The sequence below is a fragment of the Monodon monoceros genome, unplaced genomic scaffold (assembly GCF_005190385.1).
Source record: "Monodon monoceros isolate NGI ecotype Baffin Bay Population unplaced genomic scaffold, NGI_Narwhal_1 Super_Scaffold_9, whole genome shotgun sequence".
Classification (NCBI taxonomy): Eukaryota; Metazoa; Chordata; class Mammalia; order Artiodactyla; family Monodontidae; genus Monodon; species Monodon monoceros.
Window position 1 is genome coordinate 53,102,167 of NW_021703786.1, and position 18,527 is coordinate 53,120,693.

The following is an 18,527-nucleotide window of genomic DNA, read 5'->3' on the forward strand; positions in this document are numbered from 1 at the left end:
CAGCACCCAATCTCCCTGGACAGGGAGCTCTGCTTGCCTGTTTTACTTTTTACCTTTGCTTCTGCAGGTTTTTCTGTATTTTGAGCAAAGTTTGTAAAACCATTCAGGGCACTCCGAGGCAAACAACAGTGCTCTCCTTGATTCTCTACGTTATTCTCACTGTCCTCACTTAGTCTAAGTTTATTCTCACTGAATTAATGTTTTATCCCTTTACCGCCCCCCCACCTCGTGTACAGACACGGTGTATCATATGATGTGTGGTTTGTAAAATTGTTTCTAACTTTTGTACTTTTTGGTGATTCCCTGCTGCAGTGGTTTTGCCAGCTTTAGTTTAGTTCAGCTATAGTTTTGTCAACTTTAACAGACCATTGTTCCAAGTCCCCACCCAGGTGGATGAGTCTCTGATATTAGAGACTTCCGTAATTTTGGTTAGTGGTCTAGCAGGACTTTGTAGCATCCATCTCTATTTTGTGTCACTTTGTGTGATGGGCCCACCTGTTTATTTGCACAGAAACGAGAGCAGAAAAAGGAGCTGGGCCACGTCAATGGACTGGTGGACAAATCTGGCAAGCGGACTACATCCCCCAGCAGCGACACTGACTTGTTGGACAGATCAGCCAGCAAAACTGAACTCAAGGCCATTGCCCATGCCCGGATCCTGGAAAGGAGAGCCAGCCGTCCTGGCACGCCCACATCCAATGCCAGCACAGAGACCCCCACCTCTGAGCAGAATGATGTCGACGAGGACATCATCGACGTGGACGAGGAGCCAGTGGCAGCAGAGCCGGACTACGTGCAGCCCCAGCTAAGGCGCCCCTTTGAGCTGCTGATTGCTGCCGCCATGGAGCGGAACCCCACCCAATTTCAGTTGCCCAATGAACTGACTTGTACCACTGCACTACCAGGTTAGCCAGACTGTCATATCCTCTCCCCTACCCCGGCTTCCAAAGGACTCTTGTCCAACCAAAGTGCTGTGCAGCCTGTGAGGTCACTGTCCGTGTAGCCACTGTCTCAGGTTCCTGTTCTTGGTTCGAGATCTTTGCAGGTTTACAATGCTTGCTCAGTTTTCTATTTTCCACCCTTCCCAGTATCACTTTAAAAAACAAAAAAGGTAATACACACACATAGTTCAAAAATCAAAAAATATAAAAAGGGTTACAATGAAAAATTTCACACCCATCCCTGTCTGCCATTTGCCTAGTTTCTACATTCCTACCCCTCACAGATAACACTGTTTGGTTCTTATGTATCTCCTAGAATTTCTTTATATAGATGTACCATAATTTATTTAACCAATTTCCTATTAATGGAAATTCTGGTTGTGCTTAATCTTGTGTTAACCACAGATACTGTTTCAACAAATAATTTTGTGAATACGTCATTGTATACATGTGAATGTATCGGTAGGATAAGTAGGATAAATTACTAATACTAGAATTGCTGGGTCAAAACTATGCATTTATATTGTTTTTAAACTATGCACTTGTAGTTTTGATGGCTATTATAAATTGTCCTCCATTCCCTTTTTTTTTTTTAATCAACTCATGGCTTCTACTTGATACCACAAAGCGTCTAGATCTTATTTTCTTCCCAGTGAAAGTGAAATTGGCAGGCTTAAGAAACCTGCTGGTCAGTAGGATGCATACAGACTCAAAGCTTTTCTGCTTTCTATAAAAATGCAGTAAAATTATACTCTTTTCCTCAGCCACCTTCACAGAATAGTCTTTATTGACCATTAGACCTGGGTATTTCTATTTCTTAAGTCACCAGTATCTAACCTAGGTTTCTGACTGCTTCATGTCTGCAAAACATTTAGATGTGTTTCTGCCATAGAGCAAGTGACTTGTAATCTTAGTTCTGACTTATATCTCCCTTTTCCTCCTTTCTCATTCTTTTTCTCCCTTCAAACCAGCCCAGGGGGCCTCAGAAAGAGATGCATGTCCAGGCCATGACACATGCTTTTACTAAGACCTGTTCCTCGGACTTACTGTTGTTTCCATATCCCGAACTAGGAACTCTCCATCCAGGGAAAATTCAACACCACCAATTTCTCTTCTAGGTTCTAGCAAGAGGAGAAGAAAGGAGGAAACCACAGGGAAAAACGTTAAGAAGACACAGCATGAGTTAGATCACAATGGTCTTGTTCCCTTACCAGTCAAAGTCTGTTTCACGTGTAACAGGTATTTTTCTTCCATAGCAAGAGGCTCTTCCTCATATTTAGCAAATGTTTTTTTCTCTCTTCTATTGTCTCTTCCAAACCATGTGTGTTAAATATAGATAACCCATATTCTGATGGTATGAGTACAAAGAGACTGAGTGACTAATTGACCAGAGCCTTGAATGTTGTAACAAAAAATTCTTGAAGAATCACGGTGCAGAAGTACTGTAAACCGTGTTTATAGAGGCTAGAATGAGAGGAGTTGGACTTAAAATGAAGCATGAGATATTTAGACTGGCTAGCAGGAAGAACTGTGGCCAGCAGAGACACACATCCCTGGAAAAAGGCAAATGATTTTTAAAGCACTAAAGATGAATTTTAAAGTAGTACAGATATCCATACTAGCTGGTATGCATCAGGCTGGATGACTTCCAAAAGCCTCTAGGCTGCCCCAGTTGTAGCTTCCCTGGGACGCTGGTTCCCTTCAAATAGGACCTCCTCAGTGATAGGAACCAGCTGCTTCAGTTACTGAAGCTGGACTTTTTGGCTTGGATGTGTTAGAAGGGCAGGATAGCAGGAGAAAATAGCTATCAAAAAGAAATGTTCCACAGCAAAAGCTATAGGGAACCAGATAGTAGAGCAGCAGAACTCTGAGCCACGCCCAAACTGTGTCTCCAGAATAGCTTAAGGACTCACTGAGTATCGTAGTTACAAATCATGATTGGCATTAGCTTACATGCCCTCCCTTGATCTATGCTTACACGAATACATTACAAAATCATTTTTCCAGCACAACTCTCTGGTTGTCAGTTTTGCTGAGTGCTTCATATGGAAGAGAAGTCTTTTCCTCTTGTAGTATAAGACTCTGGAAAGGTTGCTAGTGTTTTGTTTTGTTTTTGTTTTTTTTTTAAACTGAGGTAGTTGCTTTCTTTTAAGGAGTAGAAAGATCAGAGCAGGGTTGGCTGTCTTCCCCCAGTGGGTATCAAGCATTGATCATTCCTGCTGTGACAACCACTTTAGCTCTACTCCAAAAAAATTCACTTCTCTACATTCCCCTTAGGAGAGAGAATAATGAGGAGCCTGGTGGTAGCCCCCAACTTCATCCATCTTCCTAATGGTGAATGTAACGGGATTATTGGGGAGGAGGGTGTGGGAGAACATTGTTAGGATTAAGGAAGGGAAGCTGTTCCACAGTGCAGAGTTTGTTTGAATTCTCCCACCTTGCCATAGAAATGGCCTATATCTCTTTTTTTGCAGGAGTTGTCGCGTGGCCCCTCTTATCCAGTGTGACTATTGCCCCCTCCTGTTCCACATGGACTGCCTCGAGCCACCGCTCACTGCCATGCCCCTGGGCAGATGGATGTGTCCGAATCACATCGAACATGTGGTGGTAAGCACAGCAGTGTCCTTCAGTCCTCTGTGGGCACAGCTGGGGCATGGACTGATTCAGTGGAAAGCATAGTATAGTCAGCTTTGTACCAGAGTTCACTTTAACCTCTCAGACACTGGTTTCTGCAAACCGTCCTACTCAGTTCTGGTTACTTTGACATGCCTCAGCTGTGCGTTTAGCCTTTTCCCGCAGTGCCTTGTTTCAGTTGCACCGACAGACTTAACCCACTAGTGCTTGGTTGTTCGTGAATAATTTCCTCTGTAATGAATTAAGCAGTTGGTTTTACAGCCCTAAAAGGGGGAGTGCATTAGACCCAACCTTATCCAAATAAATGCTCTTCCATATCTTCTTGCTTCTTGTTCTTAGAGGGAACAAACTAAGAAAATTCTAAAATATTTATTCTCGTAGCACTGGCAGTTAACTGCCCAGTAACTTTGGAGAACTGAGGAATTGACACAGATAACGGTATTCCAGACAGTCAGCCACTTATTGAACACCTTATGTGTCCTACGCACCACATGAGGCTCTTGCCCTTCTCCTCCTTCTTTACAAAGACCTTGTCATGACACATAATAGGTGTTCAGTAAGTAAGTTGTTGAATGAATGAATGAATGGTATGAGGGTGCTATTATCTTATCTCCCAGGAGGTTTGGTTACATTTTCCAGACTGCTTCCCGGGGCTAGAATAGAACTGTAATTTGCTATCTCCAAAAGAGGTTTAGGACATTTCCTGATAGGCACGGTCACTCAGAAGGTTGAATGGGAGAGGGCCTCAGGCGGAGCAGCTCCCTTGTAAGGGCAGCCTTTCCAAATTAACAGGGTAATTGCTTAAGACATTGTCCATCAGATGGTGATAGCCATGGAGTGACTGCTTGCCTTCAGCATGACAGCGTGCTGTCCACTCTGCACCAAGAGGAACTTCAGTTATAGACTTGGACATAGGGAGAAAAGGTTTGTTTGGCCCTCTTCATTTGACTAATGCCACTCAGAAAAGTTTACATAGGAGGAAGCCTCTCTGCGAGGCTCAGTGGTCTTGTTTTGCCTCTTGCTGAACCAGAAAAACCTAACCATGAGCAGTCAACCCAAATATGAATCTGTAAGAGCAGCTTTCCAGCAGATGAGAAATTATTAATTGGGTGACTTTTTATTAGCCACTTAGGGGTTTTTCCTAATGTACTAGGTAGGAAGCTGCCACATAGATATATATATATATATATTTTTTAACATTTATTTATTTGGCTGCATCGGGTCTTAGTTGTGGCAGGCTGGCTCTAGAGCGCGCAGGCTTAGTTGCCCCGCGGCATGTGGGATCTTAGTTCCCCCACCAGGGATGGAACCCACGTCCCCTACATTGGAAGGCGGGTTCTTAACCACTGGATCACCAAGGAAGTCCCCTTTTCTTTTAATTAATGTGTAGGGGACCAGATGTAGAAGAGGAAAAGAGGCATCATTTCTTTATGCCTTCTCTATGCAGCTGCACAAACTTTTCTTCCCTCCTTATGGCCTCTGAGAGCAGTCCAAGGTTTTCTGCCTGCTGTAGAGCAAGGCTCTGGTATCCAGATGGGTTCACTAATGTTCCCTAGTACCGTGGTGGAGGAATAGGGCAGGAGACACAGTATTTTGGTGCTGATCTCACCTGTCAGCCAAGCTCCCATACAGGAAACAGTCTTGCTTCTGGTGGGAGAAAATCCCTTGCTAGGAAGGGAGTCTGGAGCGCTCTAGGGCCAAGGCCTGCATCTCCTCTGAACCCTATACGCTGGATAGTTGACTGTCAGAGGCTGAATTTGGAAGGGCACTTCTTGGCTAATTCCCTATTCTTGTACCCCTCAAGCCTCCCCAGGGAGTAGAAACTAGGCTGGACTGGGCAGCGTTAAGGGAGAATGTCTCATCCACATTCCCTGGCCCTCTGACGGGAGTGTTGACATACCAGCACCTGACAGAAGGAGCCCATTTGGCCCAGGGCTTCCTCTTTTTTAAAAGTAGAGCATAGAGTTAATTGGGAGGGGGATGCGTTCTGAACATCACTGCAGGAGTGTGTCTGCTCTGTCCCCAGCTGAACCAGAAGAACATGACGCTGAGCAATCGGTGCCAGGTGTTTGACCGTTTCCAGGACACCATTTCGCAGCACGTTGTCAAAGTGGACTTCCTGAACCGAATCCACAAGAAGCACCCTCCTAACCGCCGCGTGCTCCAGTCGGTCAAAAGAAGAAGCTTGAAGGTGAGTCACAGCCTGGTGCAGGCAGGATGTGGTCTCCAATTGCCTTCCTGGGGTAGACAGAGGATCATGGTCCCAGTTTTACAGATGGGGAGACTGAAGCCCCTGAGATCTGTCTGTGGTGTCTTAGCAAGTAATGAATGTGACCATCATTTTAATACTTGGGGTTGGTGGTCAGGAAACCCGCAAGTGGGCCTTCAGACTCGGCCAGGTTTCTAGTTCTCCTAAGGATAAGTGCCCTTTTGGCCGCTCCCACCAAACTTAGGTGTGCTCTGCTTTTACTGCCCCTTGCCTGGCACTCATTACATCTGTTTCTGTTAGATGGCCCCTTTCCCACAGCTGTCGGGTGAGGGGAAGGCGGGGGTGATTAAGCAGAAGGCCTTATGGAAGGTGAGGAACTATCCATTTTTCTGGGCTGCTGTTAATCTATCAACCAACACTCAAAAAATTGTGACACTGGTACAACTTGACATTTGTATGCATTTGACAGCTGCTAAAGTGTCCACAGAGATGGACGGGAGTATTTCCTTCATTGAAAAGCGTTTGGTAGTATTGAGGCTCTCATAAACCGTTCGGTCTCATTCATTTAACCTAGAGAGCGCAACACTATATACCTGAAAGTAAACTTGATTTTTCTCTTTTGAAATAATCCTGCAGACAGTCCCATGCACCAATGGAAAACAGCAATTCTCAAATATGGCCACTTGGTGGCAGCCACACTTTAAAATCACTCATCACACTTCCATTGGGTGTCAGCGCTAGCAAGATGTTAACTGTTGAAAATTGTATAACAAACTCTTAACTGTGTAAATATTTATGCGTCAGTAGAAACACCAGTTTTCCAAAGTTAAATTAAGGTGTTTGCAGTTGAGGGTAGGGTATATTGGAGGTGACGTGCCTCATACCTTAGTTAAACATCTAGAGCTAAGAGTAATCTCAGCTGTGTGATTCACCATGTGGATTCGGAAGAAAGCCTGGCTGCTGAAGTGAACAGGCCAGGAGGCCCTGATAAAATCCTGTTGTTTTATGATGCCCCCTCCCCCTTTTTAAATGTTCCCTTATTCTCGAGGAAAATCCAAGGGTATGAGTTACCTGAAAAGCATTTTGTTCTTAGACAGTTTGAGAGTGAAATGAGGACTGTAGTACCAGAGGACAGTGGCAGGGAACTGCTCCAGCTCTGTTCTGGAACATTGGCCTTCATCCTTGATGTATAGCAGTGCAGGCAAAATCAACTGAGACCTTCATATCTTATCTTTGTTATGGGTTCCTCTTCTCCCTACCCCTTCACTCTTCCCGAGGGCCAACCTTAGGCTAGCCTACTGCCCCATTCCTCCACTTCTGATTCCTGGATGACCTCAGACAAGCCCATAGCACCAGCCACCACTGTTAGTGGTGATGACTCTCAATTTCATGTTCCTTGCCTTTCTCATCATATCTAGATTCATATCTGCCTGCCCATCCCACAGACACCTCAGTCTCAGCCTGCCCAAGACCAAAAGTCTTCTGCCTCCAAATCTACTCTTCCTCTTGTATCTCCTGTTTCAGTCAATGACAGTGATCTCTACACAGTCCCTCAAACCAAAGTTCAGCTCTTCTTCCCTTATCCTCTATAAGGACTTGGTCACCAAATCTGTTGGTTCTCACATGTTTTCCAAGTCCACCTCCCCTACTTTTAGTTCCCCTTTGTCTGCCTGGAAGTTTGTCCTCAACTTCCAAGTCTCAGCTCAAATACTGCCTTCCTATGAAATCTTCCCTAATCCCAAGCTCCTGCCCCCCCAGACAGAAATAAGCACTCTCTGTGTTTTTTATAGCTCCTTAGACATGCCTGTCTTCTAGGACCCATTTACATTGTATTGTAATGTTTCTGTGCTTATCTCCCCACTAGACTGTGAGCTCCTTGGGGGCAAGGCTTAAGTTTTGTTCATCTCTGGATCTCTAGGACTTGGCATAGTGCCCAGACTCAGGAGGCGCTCAATAAATGTTGATTGAATGTATGAATGACTCTTTGCTTGTATGGCTCTTTCATTCATACGTGGTGTGTTTCAGAGTGTGTCTTCTGTCTTTCTGCAACAAATAGGTCTTCAATTGTTTTGTGAGTCATGAATGAATGGATGAAGAAAACTGACATTGATTGAACGCTTATCACGAGATAGGCCTCACACTGAGCATTTCCGCTGTGAATGTGACCTTATTTAACTTTTTATCTCTCAGATACTGCTCACTCATCTCTCAAATTTGATACTGATCAATAAGAGCCTAGAGTACCAATTTGAAGTCCTGTCCAGTGGCCATCCTATACTTTTCAGGCCAAAGCAGAAGGCAGCATGCCAGAAGGCCTAGTTTCTGCAGCCCTTGGACCTTGGTGAAGAAAAGTGGGAGACATGGCTGCTTTTTCCAGTTCTGTGCCTTCTCAGGCTAGTGTGTGTGTATGTGTGTCTGTGTGTGTGTGTGTCAGAGTCAAAGAGATGGAGGTATAGAACAGTAGCAGCCCACTGGGCCTCCTCGTCCTTGGTGGACACCCTAGTGGATGATTTCCCCTTGGGCATCGGCACCACAAACAGAAGAGCATGGCCAGGGCAGAATCCACTGGGCCTGTTGGCACTATCACCCTCTCCTTCCTCCTTCTATCTATCTATCCTGAACAGGTTCCCGATGCTATCAAATCTCAGTACCAGTTTCCACCCCCTCTCATTGCACCCGCGGCCATTCGGGACGGGGAGCTGATCTGCAATGGGATCCCTGAGGAATCACAGACGCACCTTTTGAACTCTGAGCACTTAGCCACCCAGGCAGAGCAGCAAGAGGTGAGTGAAGGCAGGGCCGGGATTCCAAGTCCAATCTTCCTTCCACCTCGCCGCAGCTGTTAATTGGAAGTCATTCTCATCCCCATCTTCTGCAGCCCCACCCTCCCCCTCCCTGAGCCCCCCACCACCACCCCGCCCCCTGAGTTGAATGTTCCAGAGAGAACCTCTGGCTCAGATCCTGAGGCAAGTAAGAGAACTACACAGTCACCTGGTCTGCTTCTCTCCGTCAGTCCCCCAGTGTGCTGTGAGACGGGCAAATCTGTCTTGTAGAAACAGATCAGTAGACCTATAGAGAAGTTAGGTGACAGTGCTGGACACACAGCAGGTGCTTGGGTGCTTGCTCAGTATTGGTGACAAGGTGAGCCTTAGGGGCAGAGTCAGAACGGGAATCCCAGGCTCTGCTGACCAGGGTGTTGCCTGCCGAGTATACCAGCAAGCCTTGCTTGGGAATGGAAATGGAACCCTCTCAGGAGTCAAGCACACCCTCTCTGGGCATTCGCGATGGGACCTCGGAAACAGTGCTTGTCAGCTCTGCTGTAGCCCTGGCCGCTGTGGCAGGAAGGACCAGCGCCTCCCAGGCCTCTCACCCTCCTCTCCTCTCCTCTCCTTCCGTTGCAGTGGCTCTGTAGTGTTGTTGCGCTCCAGTGCAGCATATTGAAACATTTATCTGCTAAGCAGATGCCTTCGCATTGGGACTCTGAGCAGACAGAGAAGGCTGATATTAAGCCTGTTATTGTGACTGACAGCTCAATCACCACCTCCCTGCAAACAGCTGACAAGGCACCTACACCTTCCCACTACCCCTTGTCCTGCCCCTCAGGGCTTAGCACCCAGAATTCCCTGAGCTGCTCTCCACCCCACCAGCCCCCAACCCTAGAGGACATCAGCTGCAGTTCTTGTGCGGAAAAATCCAAGAAAGCCCCCTGTGGGACTGCCAACGGGCCAGTGAACACAGAGGTGAAAGCCAATGGCCCACACCTCTACAGCAGCCCCACTGATTCCACGGACCCCCGGCGACTTCCAGGCGCCAACACCCCCCTACCAGGCCTCTCACACCGGCAAGGCTGGCCTCGGCCCCTCACGCCACCAGCGGCTGGGGGGCTTCAGAACCACACCGTCGGCATCATTGTGAAGACAGAGAATGCCACTGGCCCCAGCTCTTGCCCCCAGAGGAGTTTGGTTCCTGTCCCAAGCCTACCCCCTTCCGTTCCCAGCTCTTGTGCCAGCATCGAGAACACCAGCACTTTGCAAAGAAAGACTGTCCAATCACAGATAGGACCTCCGTTGACAGATTCAAGGCCACTGGGCTCACCCCCAAATGCCACCCGGGTGCTCACTCCCCCCCAAGCAGCAGGAGATGGTATCTTGGCCACAGGAGCCAACCAACGATTCTGCTCACCAGCGCCATCGTCAGGTGAGTGCTGCTCAGGCTTTCATGCTCTTCCTGGCAAATAAGACTTAAGATTCAAAAAACACGTGTATCCCCGTAAATATGTCAGAGGACTTCGATGTCCGTATTATCTGTCCTCCCCTGTTTCTATGATAGAAGAGAAAGTACATGTTAACTTGTCCCTATTTTGTAGGCGGGACTGCTTAGGCTCTGAAAGTGATTTCCTTAAGGTAACCTACCAAGTCAGTGCAGGATTCGAACTGTGGCCTGGGTCTTCTCACTCCACCTTCCCACACCTTCCAGGCTTAGTCTTCTTCCTGTTTTGTTCCTTCACCTCAGAGGAAAGCAGCATGCTCTCTGGAGCCACTGTGGTCAGCCTGAGGTTCTGGGTGATGGCTTCAGTGTTTCATGATCCACACCAGAAACTAGATCCACACCTGATCCAGATTCTCAGAGAGAGCTCATTTGAAGGAATCTCCATGTCAGGGAGTGCAGGTGCCCGCAGAGGTTGGTCTGGCCCAAAAGCTTGCCCTCGGGCCACATTCCAAAAGGCAGTCCCTTAATCCATACTTGGCCTGGTGTAGACCTGCTCTTTCAGCTGTCCCCAGTCAGCATTCAGGACCTCAAGGTTGCTGACCCCAGCATCTGAACCAGGTTTCAGATGCTGCTGGAACCCCCTGTGGTCTCTCCCGTCTGAACTGAAGCTGGCCTCCTAGTCAGCTGGGAGTCTCGGTAACCAGGTGACTGTGACTTCTCTGCATGGGGGCCCCTGGTCCCAGGACGGCCCCTACTCTCAGGCTCTTTTCCTGTTCTGTTTATCTCTTAATACCAACCTGGATAGATTTTGCACCCTGTGAGTCCAACTTGAGTACGCAGGAATTGCAGAGGCAGGCACCACTTACTTGAATGAGCAGAGGCAGCAGGGAGGTAGTCGTGGCCCAGCGAATGAAGCTATCCCACCACGTTCCCCAGAGCAGTAGATTTCACTTGTTCTCGGTGCTCTGGAGACTCCTGCGTGCCCGGGTGCATTGTCGTTCCATCTGCCCTTCCTCACCACACGTTTTTAGCTCTAGGAGTTCCAGAGCCTATGGGGTGAGAATCAAGAAGGGAACATCACCTTGGGTCCGAAATCCAGACCTGTCTCAGCAGTGGGGGATTGGACCGGTGGGTTTCCCTCAGGCGACGTAAGTAACAGTCTTCCTGCTCCGTCCCCAGATGGCAAGGTCAGCCCCGGCACGTTATCCATAGGAAGCGCTTTAACCGTACCCTCTTTCCCAGCCAACTCTACTGCCATGGTGGACCTCACCAACTCACTTCGAGCATTTATGGATGTCAATGGAGGTGAGTGAGTGAACTGCTGCTCTGCCACCAGCGACTGTGGTGAAGGTGCTGCCCCTGTGCAGCATTCAGCTCATTGAAAAGGGGACAGAAGGGATGCCTGATCTCAGAGGGCTGGGAGGTGGGTCGGGGAGTGGGGTAGGAAAGAAAGCCCCTTCTCCTGTTTCGAAGAGAGAGCAAAGCCAAGCTGAACCAGTGAGAAGAGAAGAAAATCACTTTAGGCAGATCATCTGGACTTGAAGAATAAAACCAGGAGGAGCCTTGCTCCCAAAGGAGGGATCTCATCTGTGAAAAATCCCCAGAGTCAGGGAGAACTGGGGCAGGTCTTGATCTCTGTGAACAGGGTGGGTGGAAAATCCAAGCCTCAGTGTCAGACATCTGGGCCCTCGCCCACAGGCAGGCAAGTGGTTTGTCTCGCTCCACTTTCTAGGACTGCTGTACCTAACATTAAGCTACCCCACTGCAGGAGCCGTCTGCACAGGCTGCGTTGGCGTCTGTCTCTCGCTGCAAATGGCTAGTGAGGTGCTCAGCTCCAGATCCTTGTACCACTTTGTACTCTGTGTTGTTTAAGAAAATCACTTGGCTGGATTTTAGGAATGCTGAAATAGTTGCTCTGTGATGCTCACCTACTTCCGCATTCCATTTCCTCCTCAGCAGCTTTTTAATCTTTCTCTTTGGTTAATAGAAATCGAGATAAATATGCTGGACGAGAAGCTGGTCAAGTTTCTGGCCTTGCAGAGAATACATCAGCTTTTCCCCTCCCGGGTCCAAGCTTCACCGGGCAGTGTTGGGGCACATCCGCTGGCTTCTGGAGGGCACCACACAGAAGGTGCGCATGCCCACATCTGCCACCACACCACACCGTTAGATCTACCCTCTGTGTGTGTGAACAGCCGTCTCCTCTCCGTGGAGAATCTCAGCTTTCAGTACCTCAGTCCTCCATGTATGCCTTTCCTGGGCTTAATAAAACACCGTGGTTTCTTTTCTCAGAAAGCAGAAACAAGATGGCAACCACAGCTTTCAGACCAGACTCGGGAAAGTCTGCTGTAACTCTTTCATACGCGTCCTCTTTGAGTCACAGAAAGCAGCTATGAGCGCCTTTGGGTATTTGTGGTGTGCTTTCTGCTCAATCGCTCTCAAATATTTGAGTTAGAAGAGTTTCCCAGAAGGTTAGCTCTGCTTAGGATAGCCCTTTGAGCATTAGCCATTAAAAGCCATGCTGCTTAGAAGGTGGTCCCCAAACCAGTAGCATCAGCATCACCTAAGAGCTTGTTAGAAATGCAGAGCTCAGGCCCCACCTCAGACCTATGGAATCAGAATCTGCATTTTAACAAGAACCCTAGGTGATTCATATTCAAAATTAGAGAAGCATTGGTCTCTGCCTTCTGGGTGTTTTTGCACAGCCTCCCTATAGTATCAGTTGGTATATCCCTGATAAACCAACAAGCAGCCCAGGTGCTTCAAGTACTATCATCCTTGAGTTATATGGTCATCTTCAAAGATGGTCCTTCTTATTACCCATGTGGGAAATGCTGTAAGTGGGGAGAGGAAGCCTCACCCTGAAGCAGCCTAGTGTCAGATGTGAGTTTGGAAAGATGACTCGTCCAGTGGGATTATTTTCTTCAGGCCATCACCAAAGGTCCAGGTTCTGTTGATTTATGTTTGGGCCCCAGGTTCTGTTTCTGAACGGTCACGTCCCTGTGTTTGCCTTGTAGTGCCGAGAAGGGAAGTACAGGCCCGAGCTGTGTTCTACCCTCTCTTAGGGTTGGGAGGAGCTGTGAACATGTGCTATCGAACCCTCTACATCGGGACAGGTAAGCCAGCTGGGAGAGGTGCTGAATCTGTTCGGCCCTAAAGATTGATACTCTTACCCACAGATGCTAGAAAGGGAGGGAAGCCCTCTCCAGGGCTGACGGGTTTAACCCAGCAGACGTCTGGACAAGAGGGACTAAGAAAGGAGACCATCAACTGCTTGTCTTCCCTGTTTCAGGCCCTTTTGCCTTGTGCCCAGTGTGGCATCAGGAGGGCTGAACGTCAGCTCTGACTGCCACCCAGTGAGGCATTTTAAACACTGCAGGAAATACCTGAGGAAGGGGCAGATGCTTTGTCCCTGGAGATCTTTGAAAAAGTGATGGGGCTCACACATATCTTAACACTTACTTAGTTAGCCCTACATCTTGTGCAGAGGGACAGATGAGCCCTCAGCCTAGAACTTTCCCTTTCTTTCAGATGATACGGTTTATGGGCCCTGCACCCCATCTTGTGCTCTCCTAGAAATACCCCATCCTCTTCAGTAGCTCACTGCTCTCCTCTGGGCAACAGCACATGTTCTAAAGCAGATGAGCTGGTGGGGACAGCTGTTCTTTAACAGGGGATTAGAAAAGACATCAGTTTTTGTTCAAAAATACAAGGAGAGGGCCCTGAGCTACCTACCCCTTGAGCTCCCGCCCGGAAGTTCCCTGGCCCCTCACCTCCCCCACACATACCCCTGACAGTCTGTTCTCTGCCTTCCTTTTCCTCGCGTCCTGCCACCTCACAGGAGCTGACATGGACGTGTGCCTTACAAACTATGGTCACTGTAACTACGTGTCTGGGAAACACGCCTGCATCTTCTACGATGAGGTGAGGGTGGGGACGCGGTGGGAGAGAGGTCTTCCAACCTGAGCCCTGTCCCAGGCGCTGGGGTTTGTTCAGTGCCCTGGGGTGAGGGGAAGGGGATTGGGGGTCCTCTCCTTTTCGTCCCTCCCCATCATTCCTGGAGAAGAGTCTTGGTGTGAAGGGGCACCCTACCCGGCTACCCGCTCCCCAGGAGCAGGGCTCCCATTTCTCCTGAGGTTGGTCAACAGGCCCAGCGCGGGGCGGAGCACCCTAAAGCAGGGGAGGGGGCCATCATAGAAGGAACCAAGCCCTCTGGGCGTGTCCCTGTGAGCTTCGTCATCATCACCACGAGCCGGTGAATATCATTTCACCAGGAGCCCGTGCTAAGGAGGCAGGCAGACTATTGCGCGGGCGGGCGGGGGGCGGGTTAGGGAGGAAACTTCCTTGAAGAGGTGAGTCTTGCGCCCCATTCGAAAGGGACAGGGAAGGGGGGCATGACTGGGGAAGAAAGAGGGAGCTCCCCAGGTAGAGCAGCACAGCCTTCTCCATGTGTATTCTCTCCCCTTAGCCCCAGGCCCCACGCAGCAGACCACACATCTTATCTTCCCCCCTCCTCCTCAGAATACCAAACATTATGAGCTGTTAAACTACAGTGAGCACGGGACGACGGTGGACAACGTGCTGTATTCATGTGACTTCTCTGAGAAGACCCCGCCAACCCCCCCAAGCAGTATTGTTGCCAAAGTGCAGAGTGTCATCAGTAAGTTGGAGCAGAGGCCTGTGGCCACAGAACCTGCCATGTTTGGACACATTCTCTAATGCCTCAGTCAGGGTGGCTCTGGCTTGCTGCCATGACCTGCTGTCTCTTGCCTTCCTGGTCCCGTTGGCCAGGTTCTCCGTGCTCGTGGGCCCAGGAAAGGCCACAGAGAAGCATGTGCTGTGCAGCCCCACGTGTGTACACACCTACCTGGGGACTTCAGACTCCACCAGTCCTTCCTGAGTGCCCCTCACCCCGAGTCACGCAGCATTTAGAGGGGGGAGGTACAGGGCCCCAACCCTGGCAGACTGGGTTGGCTGCTCACCGTTCCTCTCCTGTGACCTTCCCCCTTTTTCCCAGGGCGCCGCCGGCACCAGAAACAGGATGAAGAGCCAAGTGAGGAGGCAGCCATGATGAGCTCCCAGGCCCAGGGGCCGCAGCGGAGACCCTGCAACTGCAAAGCCAGCAGCTCGAGCTTGATTGGGGGCAGTGGGGCCGGCTGGGAGGGCACGGCCTTACTGCACCACGGCAGCTACATCAAGCTGGGGTGCCTGCAGTTTGTCTTCAGCATCACTGAGTTTGCGACCAAACAGCCCAAAGGCGATGCCGGCCTGCTACAGGATGGGGTCTTAGCCGAGAAGCTCTCTCTCAAGCCCCACCAGGGCCCTGTGCTGCGCTCCAACTCCGTTCCCTAGGACTGGCGGCCACCCGTCACCCGCCCTTCCACCCAACCCAAGACTCCTGCAATGCAAAAATGTACACAAACCAAGCCCGGGGTTTTTTCTATACTCCACCAGAAACCCTTCAACTACAATCTTTGCATGAAATGAAGAAAACCTTTTGACTTTTTTAAAAATCCTTTTTCTTTTCTCAAGTTCTAGGGGGCATTTGCACATATATTTGTACTCAACATTTCATGGGAAAGCGGCAGACCGAGCTGAGGAACAGCGTGGGCAGGGAGGGGAAGGCCAGTGGTCTGGACACCTCCTCCGACACAAAACCGTTCCCCACCCACCTCCTGCTCCCTCCCCCTCGCCCGCCGTTGTAAAATAATCAGAAACTTGTTCTATTTTGTGGCAGTGACAATAGTTTTATATTAAAAGAAAAAAATACAGTTTTCATACAGCAAAATCTATACAATATCATTGTTTTATTTAATATAAAGATCGCTACCCACCCTCCTTCCATGGTTCCCACCCTCCAGGTTATTTTCCCTTTCTGCAGCGGTTGCACTACAGGTAGCTACTGTGTATTATGGACAAATGAGAAATGAATTCTTTTTCTGGCTGTCCATCTATTTTATTTCAAATAAGGAAAAGTGTATTTGGATTTTGTGTAAATACATCTAGTGATGACATTTTTTCAATGTTTTTTAAAACTGTACAGTACTACATGTGGTAGAGCGTTTTCTTCAAATTGTCTATTGTAGCAAAAGCGTTTTTGTCGTAAACCTGTTCTGTCTCCTTTTTTTGTTCTCCTGCCACTTCTCTCCTCTTCCTTCCACCCCGACAACTAGTACCGATGTACATAGTAATTGTAATGTTTTAGACTTTACAGAAACTTTCCTGTATTCTGTATATAAAAAAACAAAAATACTTCAAATTATGTTTTCTGCCTGTCTGTCCTACCTGTCATCACCCTTAGAGGGGACCCTCTCTGAGGCCCTGGTCCCACAGCCTCATTGAACAAGCCTCACTCCCAGGTGCTTAGTCCCCAAGGAAAGTCAGGAGAGGGGAGGCGCTGGAGAAAAGTGCACCTAAGGTGGGAGGGAGAAATGGGAGGGGACGGGTGCAGCTGTGAAGGGGGGCTGTTCTGTGGCTTTGTGGGTGACTTGAGGGAGTTCAGAGGGCTTGATCATTTGACACGATCAGATTCTGCAAGAATCCAAGAGTGTGCAGATCGCTGCTCCTCCTGGCTCCAAAAGCAAGACATTAAAATAGAAGATGGCATGAGACCTCTGCATTCTGGTCTAGAAGCTTTAACCCAACGAGTTGGGGCTGCCTTTGGTTCCAGTTGTTTGCTATCATATTTGATCCACCTATTCTGGGGGAAGTCATAACACCTGGTTTTGTTTTTTTCCGCCTGGAGCCCTTAGCTGGGCATGGAGGAATTCATTAATATATTCAAGTATCACTCGAGCTCCTCCAGTTCCGGCCTTTGCCAGGCCTTGGTCTTGGTCTAGGTCACTTGCTGTGAGCAATCACCAGGGCAGATGTGGCCCCTGCCTCTTGGAGCTTAGAATCTAGTGAGGAATTTGTTGATTCGAACGTCTGAAGAACATGAAAAAGGAGAAATCCAATCTCTAGACTCAGCCGTGCCACAAGTAACGTGACTTGCGATCACAACTTTACAACTACAGTTCCTCATCAGATGATTCTACCCACTACCTGAATTCTAAGGCCCCCAAGCACCCTCTTTTTAAACCAAACTATTTCTTCCTCCTCGTACATTTACCTAAGAAACTTTATCTGAGAAGTTTTTCCTGAAGACCATCTCCTACTCCTTAAAGAACACATCTGTGTGTATGCCAGCACTGTTAGAGTGGGTGGTACCTGTTCACATATCAGGATTTTGCCTTGGCGGAGGTGGAGAGCGCATCCATTAATTTCATTAATATTCCATCCCTAGCCTCATCCCACAGTATTAACACTTGAACACTGAGTCCACAGTGCAGCTAAATAGGAAACTTCCCCATGGAATGTGAGGTCTGGCCCTGGCTTCCACCTACTTGTCTAGCTTTGTCTCCGCCACTCTCCTACCCCTACCCTAATGGGCCTCTTGAACTCCTTAAGGACAAAAACATTATTCTGCTCGGTATTTCCAAGGCTAACTGCACTGCCGGGCATGCCATAAGTGCCAAACAATGGGTGCTAAATTGTACTAGATTTTTTTCTCCTTTCTCCTGGCAAGTCACCCGGCCAGGAATACCCTTACCCATGCCTCCCTAGCTGTCCCCACCCACTTTGCCATCATAATCACTTCCATTCAGTGATGGAGCTTCTTTACCTATTTCTACCACCTGTGAGAATTTCAGAGACAAATTGCCTCCTGAAGGTCAGATAACAGATTTTACACTCTCTTCCCGCTTCCCTTCAGAAATGGAGGGGTGGGGGAGGCAGGGAGCTAGACGGCTAATGAATGAGTGACTCCTGACAGCCCTTAACTGATGGTGCCACCCTGAACACACTGTGCCACCTCTCTGGCCTCTTTGGGAAGAATCCCAGAAGCTGAGGGCTGAATATGAGGATTAGGAATTGACGGACTTGTGTTTACTGAGAGCAGAGCATCCAGGACACAGCAGCATTCATGTACCCACTCCTCTCCAGATGGGAAGGATTGCTATTTACTGACACCCAGAGGGCTCTCACATCTGCTTAGCCCCTCCTGCTCCAGAACCCAGAACAAAGTACAGGTACATACGAAGACGGTCACTCAAGCACCCACCCACTGACAGACTACAGATGCATGCACACACCTGGAGGGTCTCGAGGCCCACAAATTCACACACCTACAAGGTGCTCACATGGGCACACACACACAGGATCCAGAGTCACGCACACAACCTAAAGGGCGATCCCAGGATCCATGGGCACATTACACACCAAAGTCATTCACGCCCTCCCTAAGGATTCATGTACATACGTAGAGGGCGCTCCCAGGGCCCAAGCGCACACATGCACCTAGGTTTTCGCACCAGCACACACCCAGAGGACGCAGACGCACGCCTAGGGGGCGCTCCCAGGGCCCACGCGCACACGCACGCACACACACCCCCTGCCCTGCCTCCCGCCCCCGTCCACCTCAGCCTCCGCCTCCGCCTTCGCGAGGCCGAAGAGCGCCTGTCGCCCTTCCAGGCCCGTGCGGGGCGATCCCGCAG

General features: G+C 49.0%; 1 protein-coding gene across 2 annotated transcripts in view; it reads left to right on the forward strand.

The window, feature by feature from the left end:
- Positions 1 to 15,781, forward strand: part of PHF12 (PHD finger protein 12) — a 39,576-nt gene extending 23,795 nt beyond the window's left edge. Inside the window, exons 4-15 of one of the 2 annotated variants that reach the window (XM_029211324.1) lie at positions 512 to 905; positions 2,060 to 2,180; positions 3,416 to 3,548; positions 5,602 to 5,766; positions 8,409 to 8,567; positions 9,186 to 9,981; positions 11,173 to 11,298; positions 11,981 to 12,124; positions 13,011 to 13,109; positions 13,835 to 13,917; positions 14,515 to 14,653; positions 15,011 to 15,781. In XM_029211324.1, coding sequence (XP_029067157.1) covers positions 512 to 905; positions 2,060 to 2,180; positions 3,416 to 3,548; positions 5,602 to 5,766; positions 8,409 to 8,567; positions 9,186 to 9,981; positions 11,173 to 11,298; positions 11,981 to 12,124; positions 13,011 to 13,109; positions 13,835 to 13,917; positions 14,515 to 14,653; positions 15,011 to 15,345 — 2,694 coding nt within the window. In that variant the 3' untranslated portion in view covers positions 15,346 to 15,781. Of the gene's footprint in view, positions 1 to 511; positions 906 to 2,059; positions 2,181 to 3,415; positions 3,549 to 5,601; positions 5,767 to 8,408; positions 8,568 to 9,185; positions 9,982 to 11,024; positions 11,299 to 11,980; positions 12,125 to 13,010; positions 13,110 to 13,834; positions 13,918 to 14,514; positions 14,654 to 15,010 lie in introns of those variants that run through there. The other variant, XM_029211326.1, reaches the window with a different exon arrangement.
- The last annotated feature ends 2,746 nt before the right edge of the window (positions 15,782 to 18,527 follow it).